The sequence below is a fragment of the Camelus dromedarius genome, chromosome 9, assembly GCF_036321535.1.
Source record: "Camelus dromedarius isolate mCamDro1 chromosome 9, mCamDro1.pat, whole genome shotgun sequence".
In the NCBI taxonomy this organism is placed as follows: Eukaryota; Metazoa; Chordata; class Mammalia; order Artiodactyla; family Camelidae; genus Camelus; species Camelus dromedarius.
In genome coordinates, this window is record NC_087444.1 from 4,202,696 (window position 1) to 4,228,432 (window position 25,737).

At 47.1% G+C, this 25,737-nt stretch overlaps 2 protein-coding genes across 2 annotated transcripts in view; one reads left to right on the forward strand and one right to left on the reverse strand.

Annotated features, from left to right (window-relative positions):
• Positions 1-1,766, forward strand: part of SLC44A3 (solute carrier family 44 member 3) — a 64,437-nt gene extending 62,671 nt beyond the window's left edge. Inside the window, 1 exon segment of the mRNA XM_031457641.2 lies at positions 1-1,766. Within this exon segment, the coding sequence (XP_031313501.2) occupies positions 1-99 (99 nt within the window). The 3' untranslated portion in view covers positions 100-1,766.
• CNN3 (calponin 3) lies at positions 1,754-25,737 on the reverse strand. The gene is made up of 7 exons (XM_010975417.3): positions 25,444-25,737; positions 7,700-7,821; positions 7,431-7,497; positions 6,549-6,686; positions 6,071-6,187; positions 4,146-4,292; positions 1,754-2,857 (listed from the first exon to the last, which is right to left on the reverse strand). The coding sequence occupies exons 1-7, from the start codon at positions 25,498-25,500 to the stop codon at positions 2,516-2,518; spliced, it is 990 nt and encodes a 329-aa protein (XP_010973719.1). The 5' UTR covers positions 25,501-25,737; the 3' UTR covers positions 1,754-2,515.

Below are 25,737 nucleotides of genomic sequence, written 5' to 3' on the forward strand. Positions count from 1 at the left end.
AGTTTTGTAAAAAGGATCAACAAATTAAACACTGCGAGAGCACAGAGAGGCAAGAACTCATCATCGAACCGAGAGGGGACAGAGCACCAGCTGCTGTGAGAGGCGCCCTTGAGGTATCTGTACTTGGAAAGTTCCCTCCTCCTGAGAGCCCTGCACAGAACAAACACTGTTCTGTTTTGTCCCCATTGTTTGACCACGTTACAATACTAGCACCATAAAATTATATGACCTTCTCTGCACCAACTGGGACGAAAAACCTTTTAAGACCATGTTTGTATGGTCAATTAAAAAGCATGCTATGTAAAAACCCATTTCAGGACACCAATGCAAAGGATATTCCTCACTCTCAACCAACAAACCTCAGCAAAAATCTCTGGAATGTTGCCCTAGTACAGAGGACGTTTCCTTGCTCCTCCATGTCTGGAAATGTGCTAAAATGTTACAGCTTTCCAAAGTACAATTCTTCGATTCAGGGACAATTAAAACTGGAAGTTTAACCGGAACCACCACCTGATGGGCGTGGTATCAAAGAGGCAGAAGTTTAAAGAGATGTGACAAGCTAAATTTTGTTAAAAGTACAAGGCTACCTCTTATAAATTAGTGAACGTTCTGCAGAAGAGGTTTTCAACCACAGCCCCGCCAGAGAATTGCCCAGAGGACGATTCGAAGTCCTTCTGCCGGGACCCGATCCCCAGACTGAGATTCAGCGGCAGGTCAGAGGGACGGGTGGGGGTGCGCTTGGGTGCTTTTCTTTAAAGCTTTAAACAAATAGGAACATTTAACATGTTGATTGGCAGCCTCATTTCAACTAGATGGCTAGGTACACAGAATTACCCACTCTCCCAACAGGAGGCCCAAACTGGCTTATTTGGCAGGCAAGCAGTACAATGTAAGGTTTCCCTAAACCCCTCTTTAGGGATGGCAAGAAACAGCATGCCAGCTCAGCCCTTGAGACTTTAACAAATGCAAGTGATGACTTTTTTCTTAAACAGCACCACTGAGTTAGTTGAGCTCCGACAGTCTCCTTTAGGAAAGGGGTTTACAGAGCAGTTTCTCCGAAGCATTAAACTTGGTCACCAAGTCACGATGCGCAAGTTGACCGCGCTTTCCTGGCTGCATCAAGCCCCAGCCGTTCCTTGTCTGCTGCCTCAGCAAAAAACAAGCAGGCACATTTCACCCCCAAGGCCTAACAGAGGAAATCATTTGGCTGAGAAACTGTCAGAAAGTATGCTACCCCTCGTCTGTCAGTGGCTGCATTGCTGTCATTACAAAACTGACCCGTCTGACAGTCTCTATGTCATGTCTGAAGGTCATGGTTTTGCAAACCCTTTGTACTGTAAACCCTAGTTTATTATCAAACAGCATATCCTACTCCTGATCCAGTATGTTTAATGCTTATTCACCCTAGAAATAGGAATATAACCCCCACCCCACCCTCCAGTGTTTCTGAAGATGATTTTAAGATTATTCCAAGTTGGCTTTAGGATGAATTGGGAGCAGCTGAGTCCCAGTGGAATACACAAAGGTCAAATGATAGCTTGCCTCTTGGCTGGAATTTACTGTGCTGCGGTGGGCAGGTACCTTCACTTTTCTAAGCCCCGGTCGCAAGCACTGTGCTTCTCAAGGGCACTGGTGAGTGGATTCAGTAAGGGCATGTTAAAGTACCTCGTAACAGCACCTGGGAAAAAGTACTTAAAAAAAAAGTCTGACTCTACCCAATTAGCCAGAAAATAATCAGCCTGTGGCTCATACGAATGTTCAAAAAAAATATTTATTTATAAAAAATACAATGGGATAAGTTTATGCTGAGAAATGCAGCAATAAATACAGTGGAAGAAAACAGAGCAACTCTACACCGATACATTGGCACAAACAGCAAGAGCAGACGCACGCCCGACCTCAGCGTCGCAGGCCTGTCTGCACACGCTCCTTTCGAAACCCCACGCGGAAAAGATCGTGTCGGCTTAGGTAAGAGAATGAGAACACGTGTAATCACAAATGCACACTGATCAGGACTTTATTTAAAAATTAGCAAACAATACTGTAGAAACATTGATATGTCAACTTCTAAAATGCATCTTAAATTTAGTTGGCAAAGACCACATTTAGCTATAAGCATGAGTTTAGTCTTCCATGTAAAAACCAGGTACTAGACTGTGAAAAACAATAATAGCTTCCTAGTGTGTGAAAACACCAGCTTAAGAAGAGGGCTGTAAAAATGCACAGATCTTTATAAAAGCACTGGCTGTACAAGAGTCCTCCCCTTTCACAGTATTCCTTTTTACTTCATACGTGAGTGACTGGTTATGCTGTAGAGTTAACGGTTATGGCACTAAAAGGCAACTATTTAGGGAAGAGGCGGAAAAAGGAAAAAGGAATGTATGTAAGGCAGTATTTCTTTTAGGTACAATTAGCATAATAGTGTTTTAGGAAGACAAGATAAAAATTACTCAAGGCTAGCTCGGTTCTCACTGAATGAACCAACAGGCTAACTACGGAGCCCCTCTGCGCGCCCCTAGTAGTCGATGCCCTGGTCGCCGTACTGGTACTCCCTGGGGTAGTCGTCCTGGTACTCGCCACGGTACTCCTCTGGGTACTCTGCCTGATAATCGCTATCACTGATTTCCGACCCATTTGTTCCCGTTCCTTGGCTTCCATTGTGAATGACGGGTTCTGTGGGAGCAGCACAGTATTTGGGATCATATACTTGCCGCCCAAGCCCATACACACTCATTCCTTTCTGGGAAGCGACTTTGTTGGTGCCCATCTGTAGAGAAATTGTCGAGTTGTCCACGGGTTGCAATGTTAGCTTCTGATCGTAGATGTCTCTCCGGGTACCCGGTGCTAACATCCCTGCCTGGTATTAGAGCATAGTGTTAGACAAGTTAAAACAGCAGCTAAAATCTAGTCCTGTACTTTTTAGTTACAAAATCGGCATTGAATATGAACACTGGTATATTACTCTCATTCGGTTTAGGGGTAAAGCTAGCTTACTAAAATATCCTGGCGCCGAATCCCTCTTACAAAGCCATACTCACTGGATTTCAAATCCTTGCTCTGCTATAAAATTGCTAAGTGGCCTCAAACAAGTTAACTTACTTTTAGTTTTAGGTTTCTCATATGCAAAATGAGACAGCACCACCTACTTTGGATTAGGGAGAAGACCATACATACAGAATATAAAACCCAAGTGTGACGCTGGCATTCCTGAAAGTTACATCTGAATGCCTAGTACGGCCACACACACCATCCAGGTTACCGATTTTAAAAGCCTGTAATACTCCAACAAAAATTATGCTGAGCAGTTCCTTGAGGACCTGAGTCTTTCAAAAGGCTCTGGGACACCAAAGAGCCAGCAGCCATGTCAGAACAGCCTGTCCCCTCCTTTTCATTGAACGGTAAACTCGTCTCATTTGTCCTTTCTGCCCAGCACACACTTCCAGACCTCACTGGCAGAAAAGCAAACTTGAGTGGCAGCTATGGGACAGTGCCCGTGTGTCAGGACATGTTCGATAAAGAGCAACAACACGTGTCCTGAGGTCGTGAAGAAAAAGCTCTTTCAGACCTGCTCCCCGCTCTTGCTGGACGGAAGACCTGTCCTGCTCTCAGACGGCTCTGGCTTCACCTCCTTGTGAGGTGCTGGCGATCTGTTTTTCACAGGAAGTAGCTCCGTCCTGTGTGGTGCTAGGGGCCTAGCGTCCTCACCATGCTGCGTTTCCATCCACTTAGACTCACGCGTCTACTAGGATGCTAGCTAGAGTCCTTTATAAAACACCAGATAATTTTACCCAAGTTAGTGGAGGGCTCCTTTAAAAATAAAAGTCAGAAGCATTAGAGTGAGCAGTTCACTTGGATTTGGAGCAAGAACACTGTAATAAACGTATCTTTTCCTTCTGGTGAGGTAGAAAGGCCAGCTGTTCTCACTGCCAGTAAAAACCATGGGCCACACCATACCCGTGTGGCTACAGAAAAGGCCCTTTGATTCTTTTGCTTTCTCAGCAAATCTCGCTTTCCTGAAGGAATATACTCCATGTATATACAGTAACAAAAAATACCCACTTTGAACTCAGTTAAGAAGAATACGGTAAGTGTGAATTTAAATAGCCCCTTTGTACTCTTTGAAACAAATATAAAGAGGCACTTACCTGGCTGGCTCCTTTGTTGGTGCCCATCTGCAGGCTGATCGTGGTCTGATCAAAAGGTTTGTCGGTCTGCATTTTGGGATCGTAAAGATGCCTCCTCGTCCCATAGGCTGTCATGCCTGCTTGGCTGGCGCACTTGTTGGTTCCCATCTTTTAAGATAAAAGTAAGACCAGCACTAATTATCAGACACCAACCACATATATGACACAAACAAAACTTTCTGTTCTACTAAAAAGATTTCTTAGAAGGGACACAGTTGACAAAGTCCACTCCAGTGCTGAGGTTGTGGTCAACTAGATGCAAAATCTCTATGCCCTTAAGAATAAATTTCAAGGTGCTCACTTCAAAAAAAGTAATTTAAAAGTAAATTTCAAAAAAAATTCACTAGATACAAGTCCTCAAAACATAATTCATCAGATAAAAACATGCGCACAGGAAGAGAAGGACAGACACATATAAAGTTATTACGGTGGCCGAATTATGAACAATTCCCTCTGCTACTCTTTCTCCGACTCTCTGTAGCATAGAAAACCAAATTAAGGGGGCCTGCTTCAGCCATTCAAAGGGACGGAGCTATCTGTGGCTGAACAACAAGCTTTTTTACTCCAAACATGTTTTGCATAAAACGTGATAGTAAATGCCAGGTGTCTTCTGTGGCAGCTTAGCAAGGGCTTAAGTTTCATTAAAATCACCAACATTTTCATGGGAAAAGAACCACGTCTTGTTCCTCCAATTCTCATGTCACTAGACAGAGTCAGAGAGCAGCAGAACGAAGAATCTGAACTCAACCACGTTCAGAGGAATAATAATTAACCTTTCCTCCCCACTGAGAATAACACGCTTCAGCACCAACCAGTACACCCTGTTCTACTGGCTGGGAACACATGTCTACTGCTGCCCTTTTTTCCTTAGAAACAAGAATAAAGGCAAACTATATTACTGAAAGTCAAACCCGTTCATTGGAGAAGATGAAAAAAAAAAACATATAAGCAACAAGGAGGGGGCATCACAGTGCTCCTACCTTTTAGACGTTCATTGTAAACACCCGTGTCTGAGTGTCTAGTGCTTTTACCGTGTCTTTCTGTGTGTGTATCCAGACGCACATACGTATAAACATACACATACATGTAAATATGCAGGTGCATCTTAAAAATAAAACTGGGGTCATACTGAGCATAGTATTTTATGCCCTGATTTGTTTCCTTTAATTTTTGAACTCCTGTGTATCTCTTTTTATTCCTTGTTCCTTTTACGGAGTTCTCATAATTTAAACAACTGATTACTGTCTGGAAATTCAGGTTTCCAGTTTCTCACCATTAATACAATTTTGTTCTGTATAAAATAAATCCAGGTCAATTATAGCTTGACAAAGCTGAACTAATAAATCACTCCACCTCACATAGACTCGGTCAACAAGGGGGCACTGTATCCAGCAGGTATCAGGTAGGGAAGCCCTGAGCATACTGGGCACTTAGCAGTGGTGTTCTTGCGACACACTCCCGGGGAGCAGCATGAAGGGAGAAAACTGCCTGAACTAAGTATTCCCCAGGTCTGACAAATCATGCTTTATGAGGGTAAATGAATGACTTTGGCATTGACGGTTTGTAAAATTGCTTCATTTTGTCAATAACATTAGGAATTTATAGTGTGTTTTCTTAAAAAAAAAAAAAAAAAAAGGACAGTGTAATTAGGTGGGAAAAAGCAATCACTTCCTGGAGAAATAATTGTCAAGTCAGATGGCACACCTGAGGTTTCTTCTAAAGCCACCGCTGTCTCATGGGCTTTGAATGGACATAAGCTGTATAAACCACTTAGCCATCCCAAAACGTACACTGTGGCATATCTATCTATTCCTTCCTTACGAGACACTCTGCACGGTCAGAATGAGCCTGGATCAGTAACTGATGTGCGACACCACACTACTCACCTGCAAACCAATCACACTCTGGCCAGCTTTTAATTTTCCTTCATCAAAACGTCTTGTTTGTTTTTCTGCATACTTAACTCCAATGTCGATGGTTGTATGGAATCCTTTTGTTTTAGCCTAGACAGAAATATGCACACTAACTGAAAAGGAGCACTCGGAGATTCTGCCAACAAGTTTTACAGAAGGAGCAACAGGGAACTGACACTGGCCACAGGTGAAGGCTTCATGCCGTAAAACCCAAGCTCGGGGTGGAAAACTATCTTAGGCCATTCAGGAATGTGCCATGCCTCTGAAACATGAGTGTTCTAGTTAAGCTATCCACTGCGAGGCACCCGTGTCAGCAGCTTTCCCACCAAGCTAATAATCATGGCGGGCTCCTCCCTGCCTCGTCTGAACTCCCACGAGAGAGCGAAGACGCAATGAATCACCAGCATGGGGGGGGGGGGGTTCAGCCAGCTCATTAAAGACATATACGTACCAGACCTGCTAGGGCCACCAGCGTAGTCTGAACCTGGGTCATGTTTCCATTCTCAAAAAGATCATTTGCTTCAAATATGTCATGTGGCTTCATACCATAAGCCTGAATAGCTTTGATGAAGTTGCCAATATTCTCCAGCTACAAAGGGAAGAGGGCGCGTCACGTCCAGAGTTAAACACTGACGTTCATGTTACCTAAGGACCCCAAGTCCTCACGAAGAGGCACAGGTTCCTGACCAAATACAGACTGAGCACAGCTCTCTCCGAAAGAGGAAGCAGTGAAAAGAGTATTTCATGGTGGGTCACATAATGGTCCTTTTTAATATTTTTAAACAATCAAGTTTTTTCCAGATGTTTTCCATACATGTTTTTAAGAATTTTGTGTCAGAGCTACCCAGGGCTGGAATTTTCTTTGTCAAAAGGTGCAAAAAATACATTAATACATAATGTATTGTTTTAATTTTATAACAAATTTGTGGTTACTGAATGCTTATCCTCATACCTCAAAACACACTCTCAAGACTAAACATCCAACTTTACTTAATCGTACACATTTATGAACAAGACTATGCTTCACACGTGTTCTACAGTCAGCCAGTAGTTGTGTTAAATTCCTTGCTTTTTCCCTCATTTATCCTATGGTCTAGATTGTATTTCCCTGTGCAGCTGTGTCAGATCCTCCCAGAGTACAGACTACGTTCAGAGTAGGAAAACCTCTAAGCTGAACATCTAATAATCACAGGACTAATTCTAAGTAATTATGAAAACATTAAAAATGACATTGCAAATAAAAAACAACATACAGTCACGGGCACAAATTTCTGTTTTAACCCTGTCATCGGTTCTCCCCACATACGAGTGACCAGCTGGAATCGGCTGTTACCTGAGGCCAGTTTAACGAGGACTCGTTGACCTTCTTCACTGAGCCTGGCTGTAGCTTGTTTATGAGCCTGGAAAGAGCATAAGTGACACCATATTGACTGGTCACAAGAACAAGGACTGGAACGTACAGTTGGCTTCCGGAAGGAGCATCAGTAAAGGAAAGCATTAAGAACACTTGCAGGAGAGCAGGGTTCGACACCCTGGCCCAGAAGGGGGGCAGGACAGAGGCCCGGGAGGCCCTGGGAGGGCGGCCACAGCGGGCCCACTTACTCGCAGAGGATTATGCCGTCCTTCAAGCCCAGCTGGAAGTTGGTGCCAATGCTCATGCCCGTCACCTCCTCTATCCAGTTGCGAAGATCTTCTTCTGCCTGGTGATCATACTTGGAAGCAATCTGAAAGACAAGTAAATTAACTTCAGAAGTTTCACTAAAGCATCCCAACCTGCGGGCTTCCGACGTCCTCTACTTAAATTATCCATTAAGACCACGGCTGTGAGACCTGGGGTAAATGACACGCACTGGAGCTCGCTGGTGAACCTAACCAACCATTACAGCTTCAGTAACTAATAAACACTTTTGGTTAAGGAGGTGTCATACCGAATTTTTGAACAACACGTGGGGAGAAGCTGGGGCTGAGGAGGAGAAAATACAGATCAAGGTAAAGCAGATTCCCCATCCACGACACACAAAAAGCGACAAGGGCTAACAGCACATTACAGTACGGCGCCAGTGATATTTAAGATTAAGTAATTAAGTTACCACCTTCCAAAAGAGAGCGAGTGAGAGTGGCAGGACTCTGATACATGCAGCTGGTTACACAGTGTCCCAACTGGCCAAGACCAGTCTAATAGTTTTGTTGCCCGAAAAGCTCTGCTGTTCCTATGCCTTCTATTCAGCCAAACACACCGCAGCCCACGCACGTCCCCACACACCCTCAGGGGCAGTTACTGTACTTACCCTGGATGCTGAGCCTCTGCATAGTAGTCTATATCCCACAGAGTCCTCGCAGGAAGGAAAGGTGCTAGATTCACTTTTGGACCCTTAGTACCTTGCATTGTATCCAACACCCAAACATTTAACAAAACTGATATTCCTCACTTACAGAATTCTGCCGTCAAGGCAACGTCATCAGCACAGACGCTACACAATCATCATGCTAAAAACACCTGCTGAACACGAGCTTTGAAAGCTCTCTTCTTAATTAGCCCATACACCTCAATTTTAAAAAAGTAAAATTTAAATATTGTTAAAGATCACATGCCCAGGTTCTCAGCCTATTCCTCGACCCGGGGTCGGTCCTTACAGACACTGGTCAGAGTTATTAAGGAGAAGAACACAGCTGAGAGGAAGGAGGGACGACGACCTGTCACTGGTCTTCTCATTCGCACAGGTGAAGACGCCACCAGCAGACAATGAACGCCCACAGGGAAGGTGGCCGTGGTGGGCTTGGGGGCCGCGGTAGCGCTGCTGGAGGTGGGAGCGGGCGGCAGAAGCGGTTGCTTCTCGAACTCATGATTAGCTTTCAGTACTGAAAGGAATGAAATGGCTTGACCACATTTTTGTCACGGAGAGGTCCTCCAAGTTCCAACCTACCCCAGTCACAGAGGAACCTTCCCCTCCCCCACCACCAAGGGGCCAGTTGCGGGGATGTGGGGGGGCTTCTGCATCACCACGGAGGGCAAGTGATTTCACTAATTACTGTCAGTTTAAGGAGACAGCAGTCCTGATCATCTGAATTGCTTCCCAACTTAGACAAATGGCTCTACACTTTTGACAGGAGAATGGATAATTTATTTAAGCTGTTGATTTACTTAACCAGGATCACAAATGGAAATTCAATGAGTTTATATTTTCATGTTATAACTAGCACTGTGCAATGCTTCCTGGCTCAAATTTTGGCTCAGAGGTTAGTTTATATGAGATAGTTTAAGCACAATGTTGTGAGTGAATTTTCCACCACTGGTACCCCCTAAAAACCACACATTCTATTCTGACTTCCCGCCAGTCTGTTACATGGGCATCTGGGTGTGTGAATAGGGAAGGAGGAGGAAGTGATGCCTGGAGGTCCTGCCCCAGGGACACACTCACACAAATATTCTTGCACAATGTCTGTCCTCCGACATATCAGACATACCCATCTACACATGGCACTGTTAGAAAATGGACGAAAAAATAAGAGAAATATTAAGACTCGGCTATATTTTTACATTGGAATCTTTTACAAATTCCATATAAATTTGGGAAGGGGGGATGGGAACAGACAAAAAGGAGCAGGCGAAGAAGTAGAAAGTGGTACTCCTTAAGCATCAGCTATGAAAAGCTGTACCTGAGAGTGAGTTGAATTTTTTCAAAAGCAAGGCTCTCTCAACTAGGAGACGCAGCTCAACACATCTAAGGAAACACAGATGAGTTGGGGTAGGAGGGGATCTGCCTGGGCTGCGGGCCTGGCTCCGCCGGTACTACTGCTCTGCGCCACAGGTTAATTCTCTAACTTCTGAACCGTTTCCTGTTTATACAACAAGAAGGCTGGATGAATGCACTAAGTCTCTTCCCATTCTAAGTTGTCTGTTAAATAATTTGGTCAATCAGCAAAAAACTGTAAAGAAAGGCTTCCTCTTCATTTTTTTCGAATGTAGAGATGGCAGTTCTGTTGGAGGAGTTTTGTTTTCCTTGGGGGGAATGGGGAGGGGGGTGATTCTTAACCAAATGAGACCAATTATTATTCAACCAAAAAAATAAAAAGCCAATTTACATTTCCTTTGTTCAAAATGTGACAGATTCAGTGCCATGCCCCAGACCACAGGGTGCTTACAGATCTAACATGAAATATCCTACTAGGAACACCAGAGAGAAACTTCCATCTCCTCTGCTGGCTGTTCTGATCACGGGGGGGATGAGAGAAGAATCAAGGGAGAACAAGGGCTGGGGTCAGATGGGCCTGGGCTGACTAGTTACAGCCGGGGGCCCAGGACGGCCGGCTGGCCCTGAGGCCTCTTGTAACAGCACGCGCACACGCAGAGTTCATGAGCACATACACACGCAGCTCAAGACCCCAAGTGATGAACCAGAAATGCCAACTGGGGATGCGTCCACATCACGTAACTATCGGTTTTGACTTAGGGTTTTCCTTTAAGGGGAAGAGCAGCAAGGATTTTCCACCCAAATACTGCTAACGTTGTTTAAGCAAAGGGGCTTTCTGCGGTCGAACCAGCTAAATAAAATTCAAGATTTAGGAATGTGTATCTGCTTCTTAAAGTTTACAAATTTTAAAAACGTTCTTATGAAATCATCTAGGGAAAAAAATTTATTTCAATTTGTCTCTTAGCTGCTGGCCTGCAGCGCTGTTCCACAAGACGCAGAAATCATAAGTACATTAGAATTACAACCCAAGCAAATATAATTATATTCTTTAACGACACAGGTTATTTTTAAACTGTTTGTTGTACACATCTTTTAAAGTCGAGGGACTGAGAGCAATCAAAAACAAGAAGTAAGCTTTGGCCAATAAGATTTATTTACTATTTTCACCTAAAAAGCTTTCATTTCTGACCATCAGGCAGTAAGTAAACACTGACATTTTCTTCCCTGCAACAGAAAAGGGAGCTTAAAAAGTTATCTAATCTTATTAATACCTCATGGAAATTTCACTCTAGTTTGTTTAAAAGTCACTCTTCCAAGTTGTTTATAAACATCATTTTCTTTACTCGTCTTCAAGATTTATCTTACTTGACTTTTCTAAGTGACCTTCAGAATTTCTGCCTGGTTCCTCCCAGGCCCCTGCCTCCTCTCCACTTCCTCACATCTAGGCCCTCGTGCAGGTAACTTCTGTCCAGCTGCTGAGAACACCTATTGGACGCGTCTCACTGCAGCTCATCAAATACAATCAAAAAGCGAAGAAAACACAGGCTGAGAAAAAAGCCTCCAAGGCATTTGATGGGGCTGATCATCCCCTGGCCTTGGGTGTTCCGTAAGCCCAGGGGCTCGGCCTCTGGGCTCTGCTGTCCCCCAGCCCTCTTCTGGGAACAGCCAAGGGCGCCAGTCCCAAGCCGCCCTCCACTTTAGGCAGCTCTGTCCCTTCCAGCTGCGTGACCTTCCTTCCGGATTTCTGAAGAACGCTTACTTGTTTAAAAAAAATTAAAGTGTCAAGTGTGAAGAACGTGCGTTCTTCATGGGGGCGATGCACCCCCCACAAAGGGGTGAAAACGGCCTTAGACATTACAAAATGTGTGACCCTCCCCACCAAACTCTACTTCTCTGTATTATACTCAGTGGAGGTCAGGAGGCATTCAGAAAACACGTCTAAAAAGACTCTTTGGGAAAGTAGTGCTGAAAACAAAGCTGAGAAACAAGCACTAGACAGAGCAAACAGCGCAGGTCTCTCGGCCCTCTCCTCCAGATCCTGCTCCCTGCCCACCTTCCCAGAGGTAAGCGCCTGTCCTGGGAGCCGAGTCTTCTCCCAGGCTCCGTGCACATGTCTTAAGAGTGGGTCAGGCACACCCTAGCACTAGAAAAACATCCCCTTCAGAAACACAAGCCCTGAGGGCCCACACTTCCTGACAGTAAAGGGGGACCCTCGGTCAGATAAAAGCCGGCTCCTGCAGGCTGCTGAGAAACCGCCCAGCCCTTCCTGGCCAAGGTCTGAGAAGGCTCCCTCTCAGAACCCCTAGAAGGGGACACTGAGTGAGGAGGGAACCCACGCTCCAAAAACTTCGACAACTGGCCCGGCAGGGCTGTTCCCGCCCCGTTTCTTGGTGCACTCAGCCCAGGAGCGATCAGGCAGAAAGACGGGGCTGCTCCCGGCAGGAGGCGGAGCGCCGGCATCTGCGCACAAGAGCTGTCTGCCGCCCGCGCACACCCAGGGACGTCCTAGAATCTAGTAAAGAATGAAGACACATCTTCCCCGTGTATTCCTTCTCACAGTCCGTTTTCTCACAGCACTTGTTAAAACCTGAAGCAACAGTCCCAGGTTACCGTCTCCGGCGGTTACAACAGCCCCCAAATTTGGGTTGTGTCTGGGCTGTCCCCAGACTCCCTGCCTCGAGCCCAGGATAGCCCAGCACTGCCCCAGACTCTACAAGTGACATCATACTCAGCGTCAGCTCTCCTCTTCCAGGTGGTCCTTGTGTGTCTGGGGTTCTGCCTTCACATTCTTTCTGCGTTACCCCTTCCTTCTGTCCTTCATTCAAATGGCTACCGGGTGACAGGCACGGTTCAAAGGCAAAGTCCCTGCCCTGAACGCTTCCATTCTGGTGGAGAGACAGATATTAACCAAGGTGTGTGAAGACATGTGCCAAAAAAAGAGGAAAAAGCAGGGTATTTAAAATAAAGGGGGAATGGAAAGATGGGATCACTGGAGTCTCAAAACAGAAAACAAATGGTAAACTTCCATCTGAAAGACCAAGACGCCACTTCCCTTCTTTGCTTTATCACAGGTCACTGCTGACGCCTCGTGCAAGACACTGAACAGGCTTGAACAGCTTTACCTACCTTAAACCCCTCCCCCAGTGGGGCCTCTAAATATGTGAATACGCTGGCAAATTTTTAAGTATTCACGTTGGGGATACAACAGACCAAAAACCACATGCTTTGAAGTCAAACGTCAAAAACTGTTCCCCATCCCAGAGTGACCCAAGCAAGTCACTTAACCCCGGTGACCTCACTTCTGGCAAGTTTCCTTCCTTCTAGGGCCCTGGTGAGGAGGAAGCGCATCCTGACCCACATCAGAATCAATGTTCTCCATTGACACCAGCTTGAGTGCAGAACTGGTATGAGCCGACCCCCACCGCACCCCGTCCCCTGGAGTGTCTGCCACTCAAGAAGAACCTACGGCTGCAGACAGGCTCACCTCCGACTGGTCCATTCCCACCACCGCTCATCTCCAACCTCGTTCCTGCCGGTCCTTGCCCTTCTCTCTACTTAGAGTGTCCTTGCTCCCAAATTCTTGTTCTTTTCCAGATTATTGCTGGTGAAAAGTTGAAAGTAGCTACTTTTTAAAAAGCAGGTTTGTCAAAAAAGAAGCCAACTGACAGATACAGAGAACAAACTAGTGGTTACCAGTTGCCGGGGGTTGGGGGGGAGAAATGTAGGAATGGAGGAGTTGGGGGTTCACACTGCTGGGGTGTAAGATGGACTCAAGGATACAGTACAGCACAGGGAACACAGCCATTTGTAATAACTGTAAATGGAAAGTAAACTTTAAAAGTTGTACAAAAAACTTTAAGAAGTAAAAATAAATAAAAATAAAAAATGTAAAATTGAAAAACAAAGTAGTAGTTATTAGTACAAATGTTCAGTCTACTATCCTGAGCCGTAAGCACAGGGCTAACATCGGATCCTGGGGGAATGATAAACGCCACACGCAAGGTAACAGCTTCTCCAGGGAAGAAAGGAATGGGATCAGGAGGTCGACTGTAATTTTACTGTCTTTTTTCATAAACTGGAAAATAAAATTTCAAAAAAAATTTTAAAGAAGGTTTGTATCTAACAAGGGGTAATGGGTAGGAATTGCAGAGAAAATCACTTGACACTGATGTCAAGGTAGATTACATGCCTTCCTCAAGTTCACTGCAGAATCTGAGGCTCATTCTACAGCATGAGCTTGCTGATTAACCATCTGACAGGGAATGACTATTCCAAAGCCGTGGAAAATCACATCCGCCGGGGTGAACAGGAGTGGTGTCTACGGGCATTTTAAACACGGCCCTTCTCTGAGAGATGCAGCCATACGTTCAGACTGAGGCATCAGCATGTGGCGCCAGCACAGATTTTTTCCCTCCAAATATGTACAGTCAAATGAATACAAAGATATTCTGACTCAATGTATGAACACTGTGAAACTGGAGAAAGTATAACTTAAGAGGAGTTGGTCCAGTGCCTAAAACAAACAACGGAACTAGCAAATGGCAGGAAAAATGCAGAAACTGCAGAATGTCATTTTGTCTTCTCCATCTAGAAAATGATCTTCAGACTATACAGTTTAGAACAAACATGGTTAAAAGTGGATTTTAAGCATTGAAACTTAAACAAGGAGGAACTAATCATAGAGGCTGGGTTCCCAGAAAACTCCAGACTCAGAAATAATGGTTAATGAATGGTTAATGAAGATGTGCACACTGAATAGCCCGCCATGTTAGAAAAACTGTCAAACAGCAGAAACAGGAACCCACTCCTTCCCCACTCCCACCCAGCAGCCAAGGGCCTCTCCCCGCTAGGCTGAAGAGCATGGCTGCCATGCTGGGTGGACGCGGGAGACGGGGTGTGCGGGCAGGCATCCCAGCAGGCATGCAGGGAGGTGCGGCATGCCCAGGAACACCTGCCTACGTGCTCCTGAGGGCAGAACCGGCTTTATTCCCCCCTGCACCCCTCGAGCCATGCTGGTCCACAGTGGGTACTCAATGAACGATCTTCATCTACCTACAGTGCTACCAGACCAGGGAAACGCCACGGATTTAAAGATCTGTCTTGTTTCTGAGAGGCATCGCATTTGAATGCCTGCTCTTTCTGGGCATCACATCTCCTTGATCCTCCAGTCCAGTAATCCTAGATGGATCACTAGGGACATAGTTGTTTTACTTTCTGATAAAAGCCCTTATGTCTACGGGGCTCCGTAAATTCAGGTTAGTAAGCCCAGAAGTGGGGCCTGGTCAGCAGGAACAACCGTGCCCACTGTGCGGACCACGTCAAGGCAGGAGGCGCTCCTGGGGACATGCACCCGGAGGCTTAGGTTTAGATCTGTTCTCTTCTGCTTTGGCAACTGACGATTTGAAACTACAGGGCAGCCTTATTGAACTTGCAGAAAATAAACTGGGAATAGTTAAAAAGAAACAAAATTCAGATTCAGAAAGATCCTAGCTGAATAAACAAATTCTTCAAGATATATGTAAAGCCCTGCCCTAAAGCCCTAAAACTGACACCCAGTGCTCACTCAGTGAGCCTGGAGAAGCTAATGCTGTCCTGGTCTGCACAAGTCCACAGTTATTTATACAATACTATTGCTTATCTTACTTGTTGGATGCAGACAGCCTCATGAGGTAATTAAGGAAAGGATTATTTAAATGAAACAGGTGTCAAAGGAGTATGTACACTATAACACCTTAGGCAAGTAGCATCACCCCTCCTTTGGAGGCAGGACAAATCAGCCTGCCAAGGCAAGGATGGGAATCCTCCTTGGAACCATCTCACACCAGGTGATGACACTGATCAAAACAGAATGAGTCAGTGCGTTGTAGTCAAGTGAAGGGGTCAATGAACAATCCCACTGTACCCTAGTAATCAACCTGAGAGCCACACTCTAAAAGGGGGCAGGAGTGACCAAGAAGGGACTTTGAGGGGCAAGAGAAACAGACTAGTACCATCTAACTAGTTAGACAGGAATTTATAGAAAAGGGAGTTGATTTACTCTGAATGCCACCCAGAGGGCAGACCCCGGGTAAACATGCAGAAATCCCAGGGGGCTGGCTAGGGGCCCGGGCAGCGGAAAGACAGCTTATACGTGGAAGCACAGAGGGGCAGGAGACCCAGGAGAAAGCTTGCTGAGAACATTCTCTCACTTGGGAAGGAGGCTGGCTGGGTCCTCGGTGTTTTGTTGCTGTAGAGATCTTATTGAAAAAGGTTCTTAACGGAAGCCCCCGTAGGTAAAGTAGGTGAAAACAGAGCTGCTCTTCAAACTTTTATTTTCATTGCCTCACTTCTAGAATATTTAAGGGTCTGCACCTCATCACAGCGCCTGCAGGTGACCGGACTTTTTGCCGCTACCCAGGTTTTCACACACCTGTCTCCTCTGTAGGATTCTAGACGCTCCTAATGAGTCGGGCATGCGAACAGCACTGAAGAGCTGTCCTTTCTTCTTCTGTAAGTACAAGGAATACCAACAGCAGTAACTTTTCTGTGGCCTGGGAATGTATATGCATTCCTCATTGCCTGTTCAGCAAGTCTCCTTCATGAGTCTCAGAGTCCATCATGACCTGAGGAAGAAGGCATGAAATCCAGCCCCACCATCCCAAGGGTCAACTGTAACCCCACCAGACCGGGAAACCCTCTCCACTCCCAGAGCACGGACCACACCCATCCAAACGCCCCCAGCTGCCTACCCCGGAGTGGAGCCGTGACACACACTGCCCCCTTACTCTGAGCTACTGAGGGACAAGGGTGGTAAAGAGGCCAAGGAGAAAAAGATCCCAGCGTCCAGCCAGCCTTCAGTGAACGTGGCGCTCCCCTGGGGAACCCAGATGTGGCTGTCAGACCAGGAAAGCCTTCTCTGCTCACTACAGTGGAGCTGGCCATTGGAGCGACAGCTTTAAACAACCAGCGAAGAACAGAGCTGAAACATCTAATTCTACATGTAGGACAGATAGATGCCGGCTAGCGAGACTTCACAGGAGTCTCATAGATGTATTAACTGAGCAAGACACCACCGCCTTATTCCCCCCAGTGAAAATTAGAGAAAATGAAATTTCCATGAGGTCACAGGGCTCTCTGCACATCACAACAGTAAAACCTAACTCCACATTTTACCTGATTGTAATGCAATCTGAGAGCACAGAAAGCGGGGGGGGGGGGGGGGGGGGAGCGAGCTCCTGTGGAAGCACTGCATCCTCCATCAGTGCTGCACCCCAACACCAAGGTCTCTCGGACATCCTGTCACCAACGCTTGCTACAGACACCCAGACACAAAGAACAAAATAAGCCCGACTTCACACCCTTTCCAGATTACGGGCCATGGGAATGAGGAGAGCGCAGCATCAGGCTGCAAAGGGGCCTCGGCAGGGAAGCGGCTGAATCAACAGTGTATTCCACACACGGACCTGGGGCCATCACCTCGCATTCCTGCTGCCTACGCCGTCAGACGTCAGCAACTCCACAAGAAGAGGAACACAACTCGGGAGAGGAAAGGGGAAAGGAATGTCTTACCCACCTCCGTTGTCTTCCTGGTCCTCTTCCTCCTACCTTCCCAGCCTCTCACGGCAAAGCGTCTTCCCTCTGCTGCTTCGCTCCCACCCACCAGGTATATGGGCGAGGGGGAGCCCTTCCCTTTATTTGGTCCAGACTACCCCCTACCTTGTCTGAAACAAGTGCATCTTTGATTGAACCTGCGGCCAAGTCTCAAACTGTCCCGCTTCTCTTTTACTTCACAGCAAACCTCTCCATTTCCTCACTTCGTCCTCCTTCCTAACCTTCCCCACTCCCCCCTGCTCCGGAAATTTGCTCTACTGAAAATGATCTCTTAAAAGGTCACCAGTGACCTCTCCGTGGCCAAATCCCGTGGCCTGTTTCCTCCTCCCGGCCTCTCCGCAGCAGCACTCTTGGGGCCCTTCCCATCTCTCTCCTCTGATTTCTTGTTAAAGGACCTGGAGCTCCCCTCTCTGGTTTGCCTCCTCCTCTTCCGCCATGAAAGATGCCAATTCCCGCGAGTTCTGACCTCAAATTAAACTGGTTAGGAGCATGGGCGCTGGAAACTGAATGCTCCACTTAGAATCCCACCACACCCATGCCTCAGTGCCCTCACCTGTAAGTCAGAGGTCATTAACGGCACTTACGTTAGAAAGTACTGAGAAGAATCAATGGCTTAATTAAAGCACAACAACTCAATAAATGTCCACCCCTAACCTCCTATCTGTGCTTTGCTAGCCACTCCTGTCAGATTCCTTCCTTCAAAGTCAATGTACCATCGACACCAGTTACTTGATGCTACCGCTCGATAGCTATTTTGATGCTGTCTGAGCTTTCTATTTTAAAAACTATTACGAAATAATTTATAAAAGAAATGCCCCCATCCCATTCCTTAGCCTCATCTCAGTGCCAACTCCCACCTGAGTCTGGTGGGCGTGAAACGGGGGTCACAGAAGTCACTCTGACTCAGACTTGAAAGTAAGGAACTAAGGCAAGTGACTTGGATTTTGACAAGGCTGCTTTGATAGGTTCTTTTTTTGACATCAAGAGACCTTCCTTCTCTTTTGAACCATTGGTGGGAACCATGCAAGCTGGTACTACCTACAAACAGATTAAATGCTAGGTCAGAAGTTACGTACTCTTCCACACGAGCACTCTTTAAGGAAATAGCCACCAGCAGGGAAGTAATGATAAATACATAACAGAAATCTATACAATGGACTGTGATTCAGTTTCTAAAATATTCAAATGATATTCAAAGCTATGCAAGCAGCTGGGTGAGTATAAGGGATACAAGACATCGTCACTACTTTTATATTTTGGTGCTGTTTGCATTCTGGACGAATATTTACAAAATATTCACAAAATGTTTGCCAAAAAATCACAAACATTCACAAAATAAGGATCAAAAAAGAGAAGAGGTTCTCACAGGCAAGGAAGAGGGCATCCCAAGGCAGATGCACTGTCTTCACACAGAGATGACTCTCCAAAGGTCATGGGCTCGGCAGGACTCTGGACCCAGGTCGGCTCTCAAGCCTAAGACTTTCCCCCCACTGGACGCTCCCCACTCCCACTCTCCTACGAAGCCGAGATGGGAACTCTGAACTACACACATAGTCGACAGCACAGGCAATCATGCTGCCTGCAGACAGAGGATCAAGAACAGAGAGCAGGGGGATGGCTTAGACTCAGTGGCTTAACATGAAGTCCTTCCAACTCACGGAGAAGCGAGCGTGCCTCCAAAAGCAACCACCACCACCACCACCACCACCACCACCGTCACTGTATCAGACCGACGTACCCTGGGCAGGCCCTGGCACTGACTCAAATCAGCCCAGAATCTGCAGTCTCAAAGGGCGTTGCCAGCAATGGTTCAAAAGTTCACAATGAGAGATTTGGCAGAGACGTCTCAGAGTGAGAGCACTTTAACTCTTCCACCGGCCCCCATAAAAAGTAGCTTCCTACCAAACGCATGTTTTGGACAAGGCCATAAGGTGGGAAATGCCTGTGGGAAAGGGTGTCAACAGCAGAGCTGTCACTGAAAGGAGAAAGAGAAGAAAACGGAAAGCCCAGGCCCAGAGGGGAAGGAAACTCGGACCAAACGCCTATGTGTGCGGCCGCCGGGCCGGCGGGGACGGGTTTTACCCGACATCCAGGTCTCTGCAGGAAGGAAAGAGCAGGGGCCAGTGCACACCGGGCTTCAGAGCAGAGAGCGGCCGGCTCGGGGGAAGGGGTCTGGCTGCGTGCGGACCCTGAAGACCGGCCCTGGGGTTCCAGCTCGGCTGCCCAGGGCCCAGGGCTCTGACAAGCTCGCCACGCGATGTTAGATGGGAGTGCAGCTTCCATACTCCACTGGAAGTACGACTGCCACAGCTATTTTTGCATCCAAAGTAGAATCACGTGTTCGCATTATGAGACTTACTACACATGGTATTGATTATTCTTCCTACTTCCTCCCACGTGAAACAAAAGGAGGGAGGGAAGGTTGCAGCAACAGTGCACCCTCTCTATCCATCTGCGGCGCCTCCTGCAGTGCCCAGCAGGCTGAGAGGCCTGAGACAACGCAGAAGGATGAGTGTGCGAGCATCTGAGGAGGGGAGAAGAAACAACGATGAAGTCACAGCCCGAGAGTCCTGCTGCTGGGATCCCCGGGAAGGTGTGTCGGGGAAGAGAGGAAAACGCTTAGGTTATGACTTGCCCAGAAGAGGCCTTCCAAGCCCAGAGGGCCTCCTCTGGTCCCCGCACTCACACCCCTAGTTCCCGGCCTTGCCAATGCTGCTGCACCCACCCAGGTCGCACGCCCCCCTGAAGCTCCCTGGCCCCGGGGGGAGGAAGATGCCGGAGAGGTTCCCTCCCTACCGCCTGGAGGAAAGCCAGGAGCCGTCTTCTCTGCTCGGGGACTTGCTGCACACAGGGCTACGTAGAGCCTTCACAGGACCATTTAAAACGGAAGGTAACCATGCTTATCAATCCACTGTCCCGAAACCAATAAAAGATGTATCCTATTTAACAGAAATTGGTATCTCAGGAAGAAAATGGCAAATAATGCCGCACCCACAAAGCGTGGCGTCTTCCTGCACACAGACGTCCGTGGTCCTGGGGGCGGTGTGGGCAGAGCGAGAGCAGGGAGATACCTGGGGATCTCCCTGAGGGACGCATCAAGGCTGCTGGGGGAGGAGGCGCAGATCAGGGCTCTGGGGGCAGGGCACAGTCTCCACACAGAGGCGAAATAGAGAGGTTTGGCTTGGTAGCCCCCTACCTGCCTGAAGCCTCGTCCAGATACAAACGGATTCTAGCATGAATGTCCAAGTCCTGGAGAGTCTCAGGAACCAGAAGGCAAAAGCAGCTCAGGAGAACACAGGACTGAACCCAACCAGCGGAGCAAAACGAACAACTGCTAACATTTACATAAGGTACACTTTTGGTTCCACGAATTATTCAAAATACCTTACACAGACTATCTTGCTTATTTCCCCCCAAACCCTTCAGAGGGGGGTACTAGCATATCTTCATTTTACAGATCAGACACTTGACCAAAGTCACAGCATTAAGAGGCAGAACCAAGATTAGAACCCAGTCAGTCTCCATAGCCCATGTTCTTAACCACTAGGTTCGACTTTCTGACGAGAATCTGGAGGGGACCTACCAAACAGCTTCAGGTTCGTAAGGATTCCCGTGGTCCTGTTTTTATAAAATTGGCAAGATATTTTTTGTAGTGATGGGCCCCAAATTGTATAAGCTTCAGGCCCCACAAACAATGTGGATTAAACCCCAGGCTCAAAAAATCCTTAACAAAAACTTGAGCACAAGTGCATATGAATGACAGCTAAGAGCCCACTATGACTGAGTTCTGAGTTAAGGAGAGTCAGTGCACATGGCATATGGTGCAGAAGGCCAATGCCTAGAATAAGATGAAACTTGCCAAAAACATTCTAAGAACAAGCTCCCTCCCCCACCACTTGGTCATACTGAGAAGGGAAATAAACATTTCCTACTCTCTTAGATATAATGGTCATGATTGGCTGAAAAACCAAAACCATTCAATTGTGCTTCTTTCTGTTTTGTTTTTTTTTAATGTATCAGATACAATTAACTGTGGTTCCCAACACACTGCTAAGTGAAAAGAAAACGCTAGCCTCAGGATCCCACCTGGAAGGGGAAAAGGCAGAGAAATGGAGGCTATGTCCTGGTTTACGAGAGGAGGAGCAGGTTTTCATTGCCAAGCTTATTTCTGGAATGGACAGAGGCAGACAAACAGCACAATTTCCACAAAGGAAAGAGCGTAAAAAGTTGTAAATCACAGGACAGTGAGTTTGATAACGGTCCTCATGAATGTTCCAGGGTGAGTAAGTCTGAGCGTTTTCAAGAGGTAGCATGACACCCCCGTCTCAACTCGGCAAACTGTCTTTTCTTTATCTGCTTTGGTCGAGACGGGAAAACAAACAAACAAACAAACAAAAGCAGACGAACCACAACGGCACATCCCTACCAGGAGCTCGGACCTGGGCCACCGGCCCACTGAACGGCCACTTTGCAGGAGGTCTTTTGGGGGATGCAGGCAGAGCCTTGCAGAGGTGGGACCTCTGCTGTTCCTCCCTAACCTGGGAGTCTAGGAAAGAACTTCAGCAACAAAGAAGGAATTATCTTAGCGATAAGTTTTCAATGGAATATTTTCAATGTAACATAAACTAATTAAAAAAACTGCTGAAGAAAAACAAGCTGTAAAAATCACCACGTCCTTCAAAAATATCACACTTGCACCACAGAGTTCCTTTACAGAGACTTCTCAAACAGGGCTGATTTCCAGCTTCTAGAGACGGTAAAATCTATACCTGATGGATAAATTCATTACATCAGCAAATAATTATTGGGCGTCTACTACTGTGTGCCGAGTTAGATTCTAAAATACAGATCTTGGTATGTCTCACTAGTGTTACTGCTGGTGAAAAGAGACAAACAAACATACAGGCTGAAGGATTCTCCTTTTTTAAGCCTGTCTTCAAACATCTTCTTACCTATTAAAAAAAGTAAGTTTGTATGTTCTGGCATGAATTATTATCTTGTCAAACAAACATCTTGAAGTTTACTGTCTTTTCCCCTGAGATTTTACTAATTAAAAGTATCTAAGATCAAAGACTTCTTCAATTCATTGATGAACTGTCTTCACAGCTCAAATATAAAAAGACCAAAAGCAAAACAAACAAACAAAAAACCCCAAAGGCTTTTAAAATAGAAATGTAATACTTAAAGAGGCAGTGACATACAAGTTTAAGAAATAGTACCAACATTAGTTTTCTATTACTAAGAACTAATAGTACAACATAGTCATTGAATACTTACTGCAAGCCAGACACATGTCAACAATGCAGAGTTTAGGGGTGATTAACTATCATTTCCCCCCATTTTACTGATTAGGGAACAAAGACAGAAACATCAGATAACTTGCCCAACACCATTTCAGGCAGTAAGTGGCAGAAAGGGGACTAGAACCCACGCCTGCGTGACTCCAAAGCCCGCTCCACACTACTTTCCCCAGGATGCTTACACTTTCCCCACTTTGTTAGCGAGGTTTTAAGGGGGAAAAAAACTTGTATTTAAGCAACATATCAGTTATGCAACACATAAAGAAAAAGCAGGAAGGAATCTAAAGGTGTCCAAACCACGCAGTGTTAAGTTCATGTTCCACAGATCCACTCATCAGGTGGTTCTGAGCCCTCAGTCAAAATGCAGTATCTCACAAAAAAGACTAGCAAACATGGATATTTTATTTCCAAGCCCAGAAGAGATTAAAACAGCATTAAATGTATAATCATGATGCCAAGAAGTGACAGGTGGACAGCGAAAATTGGGCGAGGGGTGGAGGCGGGGGCAGACAATAGTGACTTGCAGCGAACACCCTAAGCACTTCACTAAATTAAGGTATCAGGCTTAGAGTTAAAAGTCCTTAGACTATGCCAACTTCTTCTGTGATCATGAGCAAATCGCATCTTTTGGAGCTTCAGCATCCTGATCTGTAAGTGACGTTGGCTAATCCCAGGAATCCTCCCCACCCTGCAGGGCGGCTCTGCTGTCGAGATCAAAAGACTTCCTATGAAAGGATACCGTATGAAAGGACCTTATAAATGAAAGGGGTTATTAAGGATGGTTTGATGCTTAAAGGGATAAACCCACAGTTATATAAACCCAAAGTTAAAACTAACTTTCCGAAAGTTCTGAAAGCTGAGGTTTTACTATTTTAAAAAACGTATAATAATCATAGCAATCTAGCCCCAGTCTATGCATTTCCTTCAGTCTGCTCAATAGTAAGTAAGAAAGGGGCAGAAGTTGCTTCATTAGTCAGCAAAGAGAAATTCACATGGATACTAACACCCAAGGCAAGTCAGTAACTTGAAGGACTGCCAAAGTTCTCAGTACCTCACTTACAATGCAAAAGGTAGACTCAACTGCCACCAGCCAAGAATCACAAGGGTGAATTAAAATTAATGCACACAAGCCCGGCCAGGGTACCACAGCCAGCAGTTTGGACATGCTGATTCCTCTGAAAGGATTCCTAAAGCTTTGCTGGTAAACCTTGGAAAGAACAGAAGGGTATTTTGCAAGTTTTCAATTGGGGTTTGAAATCAATCATACAGAAACCACTCACTTTTCTGTTCCTTAAAGAAATATTCAGAAAACCATTTCTAATATGGGCAACACACTTGGCAAGTTAAAGACCTAAACGTTTCCATTTTAGACACAGACTAAAGTCAACTCCTTACTTCAAAGATTACTTAGAATTTACTAAAAACTGAATTATAATATGATGCGGCGACTACATAACGGAGGGTGAAAAGAGCCACAGTTCTCCCTCGGGGTGTGACAACGGTGCTTCATGGTCTCTCTACAACTCATTCCACACTGGGACCCCCCCCCCCCCCGCAACGCTGGGATGTCACAACTCTGACAAAGCCGGCGAATTCCACCGGCGGTCGAGCGGTGCGGTGGCAATCCTGACCTGCTTCGGCTCCAGGGAGGTTAATGGGAATTAAACCACAGCAGCCCTCCTTTGTGGCGCTTTGGCCAGAACAGCAGAAAGGAGACAATGAGCGTTCTGTGCGCAGTTCCGCGCCGATTGGCTGGTCTCTCCCCCCAGAAACCCCTGATGTCATGGGCTTGGAATGCAGGGAGGGAGGAAGGAAGGAGAGGATTTGGGGAGGGGGACGCCTCTCATCTCTTTTCCAGCCCAAAAGTCCCAAAGATAAGCCCAACGCCTTCTTATGCCGGGCAAAGTGGCAAAACCGAGCGTTACCAAAGCTCCAAACCACAGTCAGCCTCAGCAAATAAACCTTAAACAAAAGCAATCCAAGAAGATATTCTTGATACCGTTAAAGTCTAACGTACTACAAACTTCTCGGTGTTTTATTAAAATCTCAAGTCAGCTACAGCAGATATTCCCAAAGCGACGCGCTCGGGCTTTGTCTCCGCTTCCCGCAGAAGCAGCAGCAATTTGCACCGGGATTCGAACACCGTGAAGGGCTCTGGACGGCCCCCATCCCTCCGGTGGTCCCGGAGGTCTGTGGGGCGCTCAGCGAGGAGGCGAAGGAACAATGGGGGACCCAGTTTGGCCACGTAACGGCCTAACTTTACTCGCGGCTTTGAATCAGGTCCAGAGGTTGTAACGGGAGAAGCTGCGGGGTCGGCCAGGAGACCGGACCGGGGAGGATGGCGGGGGCTGCTCGCTGGGTCCCCAGCCGCGCGGACCGGCCCCACCTAAGGGCGAATGGCCAGGCAGGAGCGCCCCCTTCCCGGAGGGGTGCGTCCTGCACCCGCGGACCCGCTCCTGGAGCCAAAGGCCAGCGCTGCGGGATTCCAGGAGCCCGAGAACCCACCGCCCGCCCCCAGTCCCGGTCCGCGGCGCTGGAACAAAGCCAGGAGAGCGCCGGGGAGCAGGCGCCTCCAGCCCGGGACGCGACAGAGACGCGCGGCAACTCTCGCGCCGCCCCAACATCCCCTCTCCGCGCAGTCCGTCAGCCAGAGCGGGAGGGGACGAAACGCGGCCCAGCGCTGCCCCGGTCCCGGGGCCCCCCGGAGGCGCTCTGCATACCACCCCTTGCTCTGGGGCCTCGCCCCACCCCAGCCCAGGCGTACCTTGTTCTTGACCTCGGCCGAGAGCCCGTAGGAAGGGCCCTTGTTGAAGTGGGTCATGATGGTTCGGGCGGCGGGAAGAGACTGCGCTCGGGTCCCGGGGTTCCTCGCACTCGGCTTCCCCGCTCCTGGCCCCGAGGAGCGGCTGCACCGCAAGACGCTTGGAGCTCGCTGTCCTGGGCGGCGCAGGAGTCGCCCGGACGCGGCGGCAGGACGCGGGCGGTGCCTTGGCTACTCGGTCCGACGAGGTCCCGCAGAGCCTCCCGGTCCGCTCCGGAGTCCCGCACAAACTGCCCC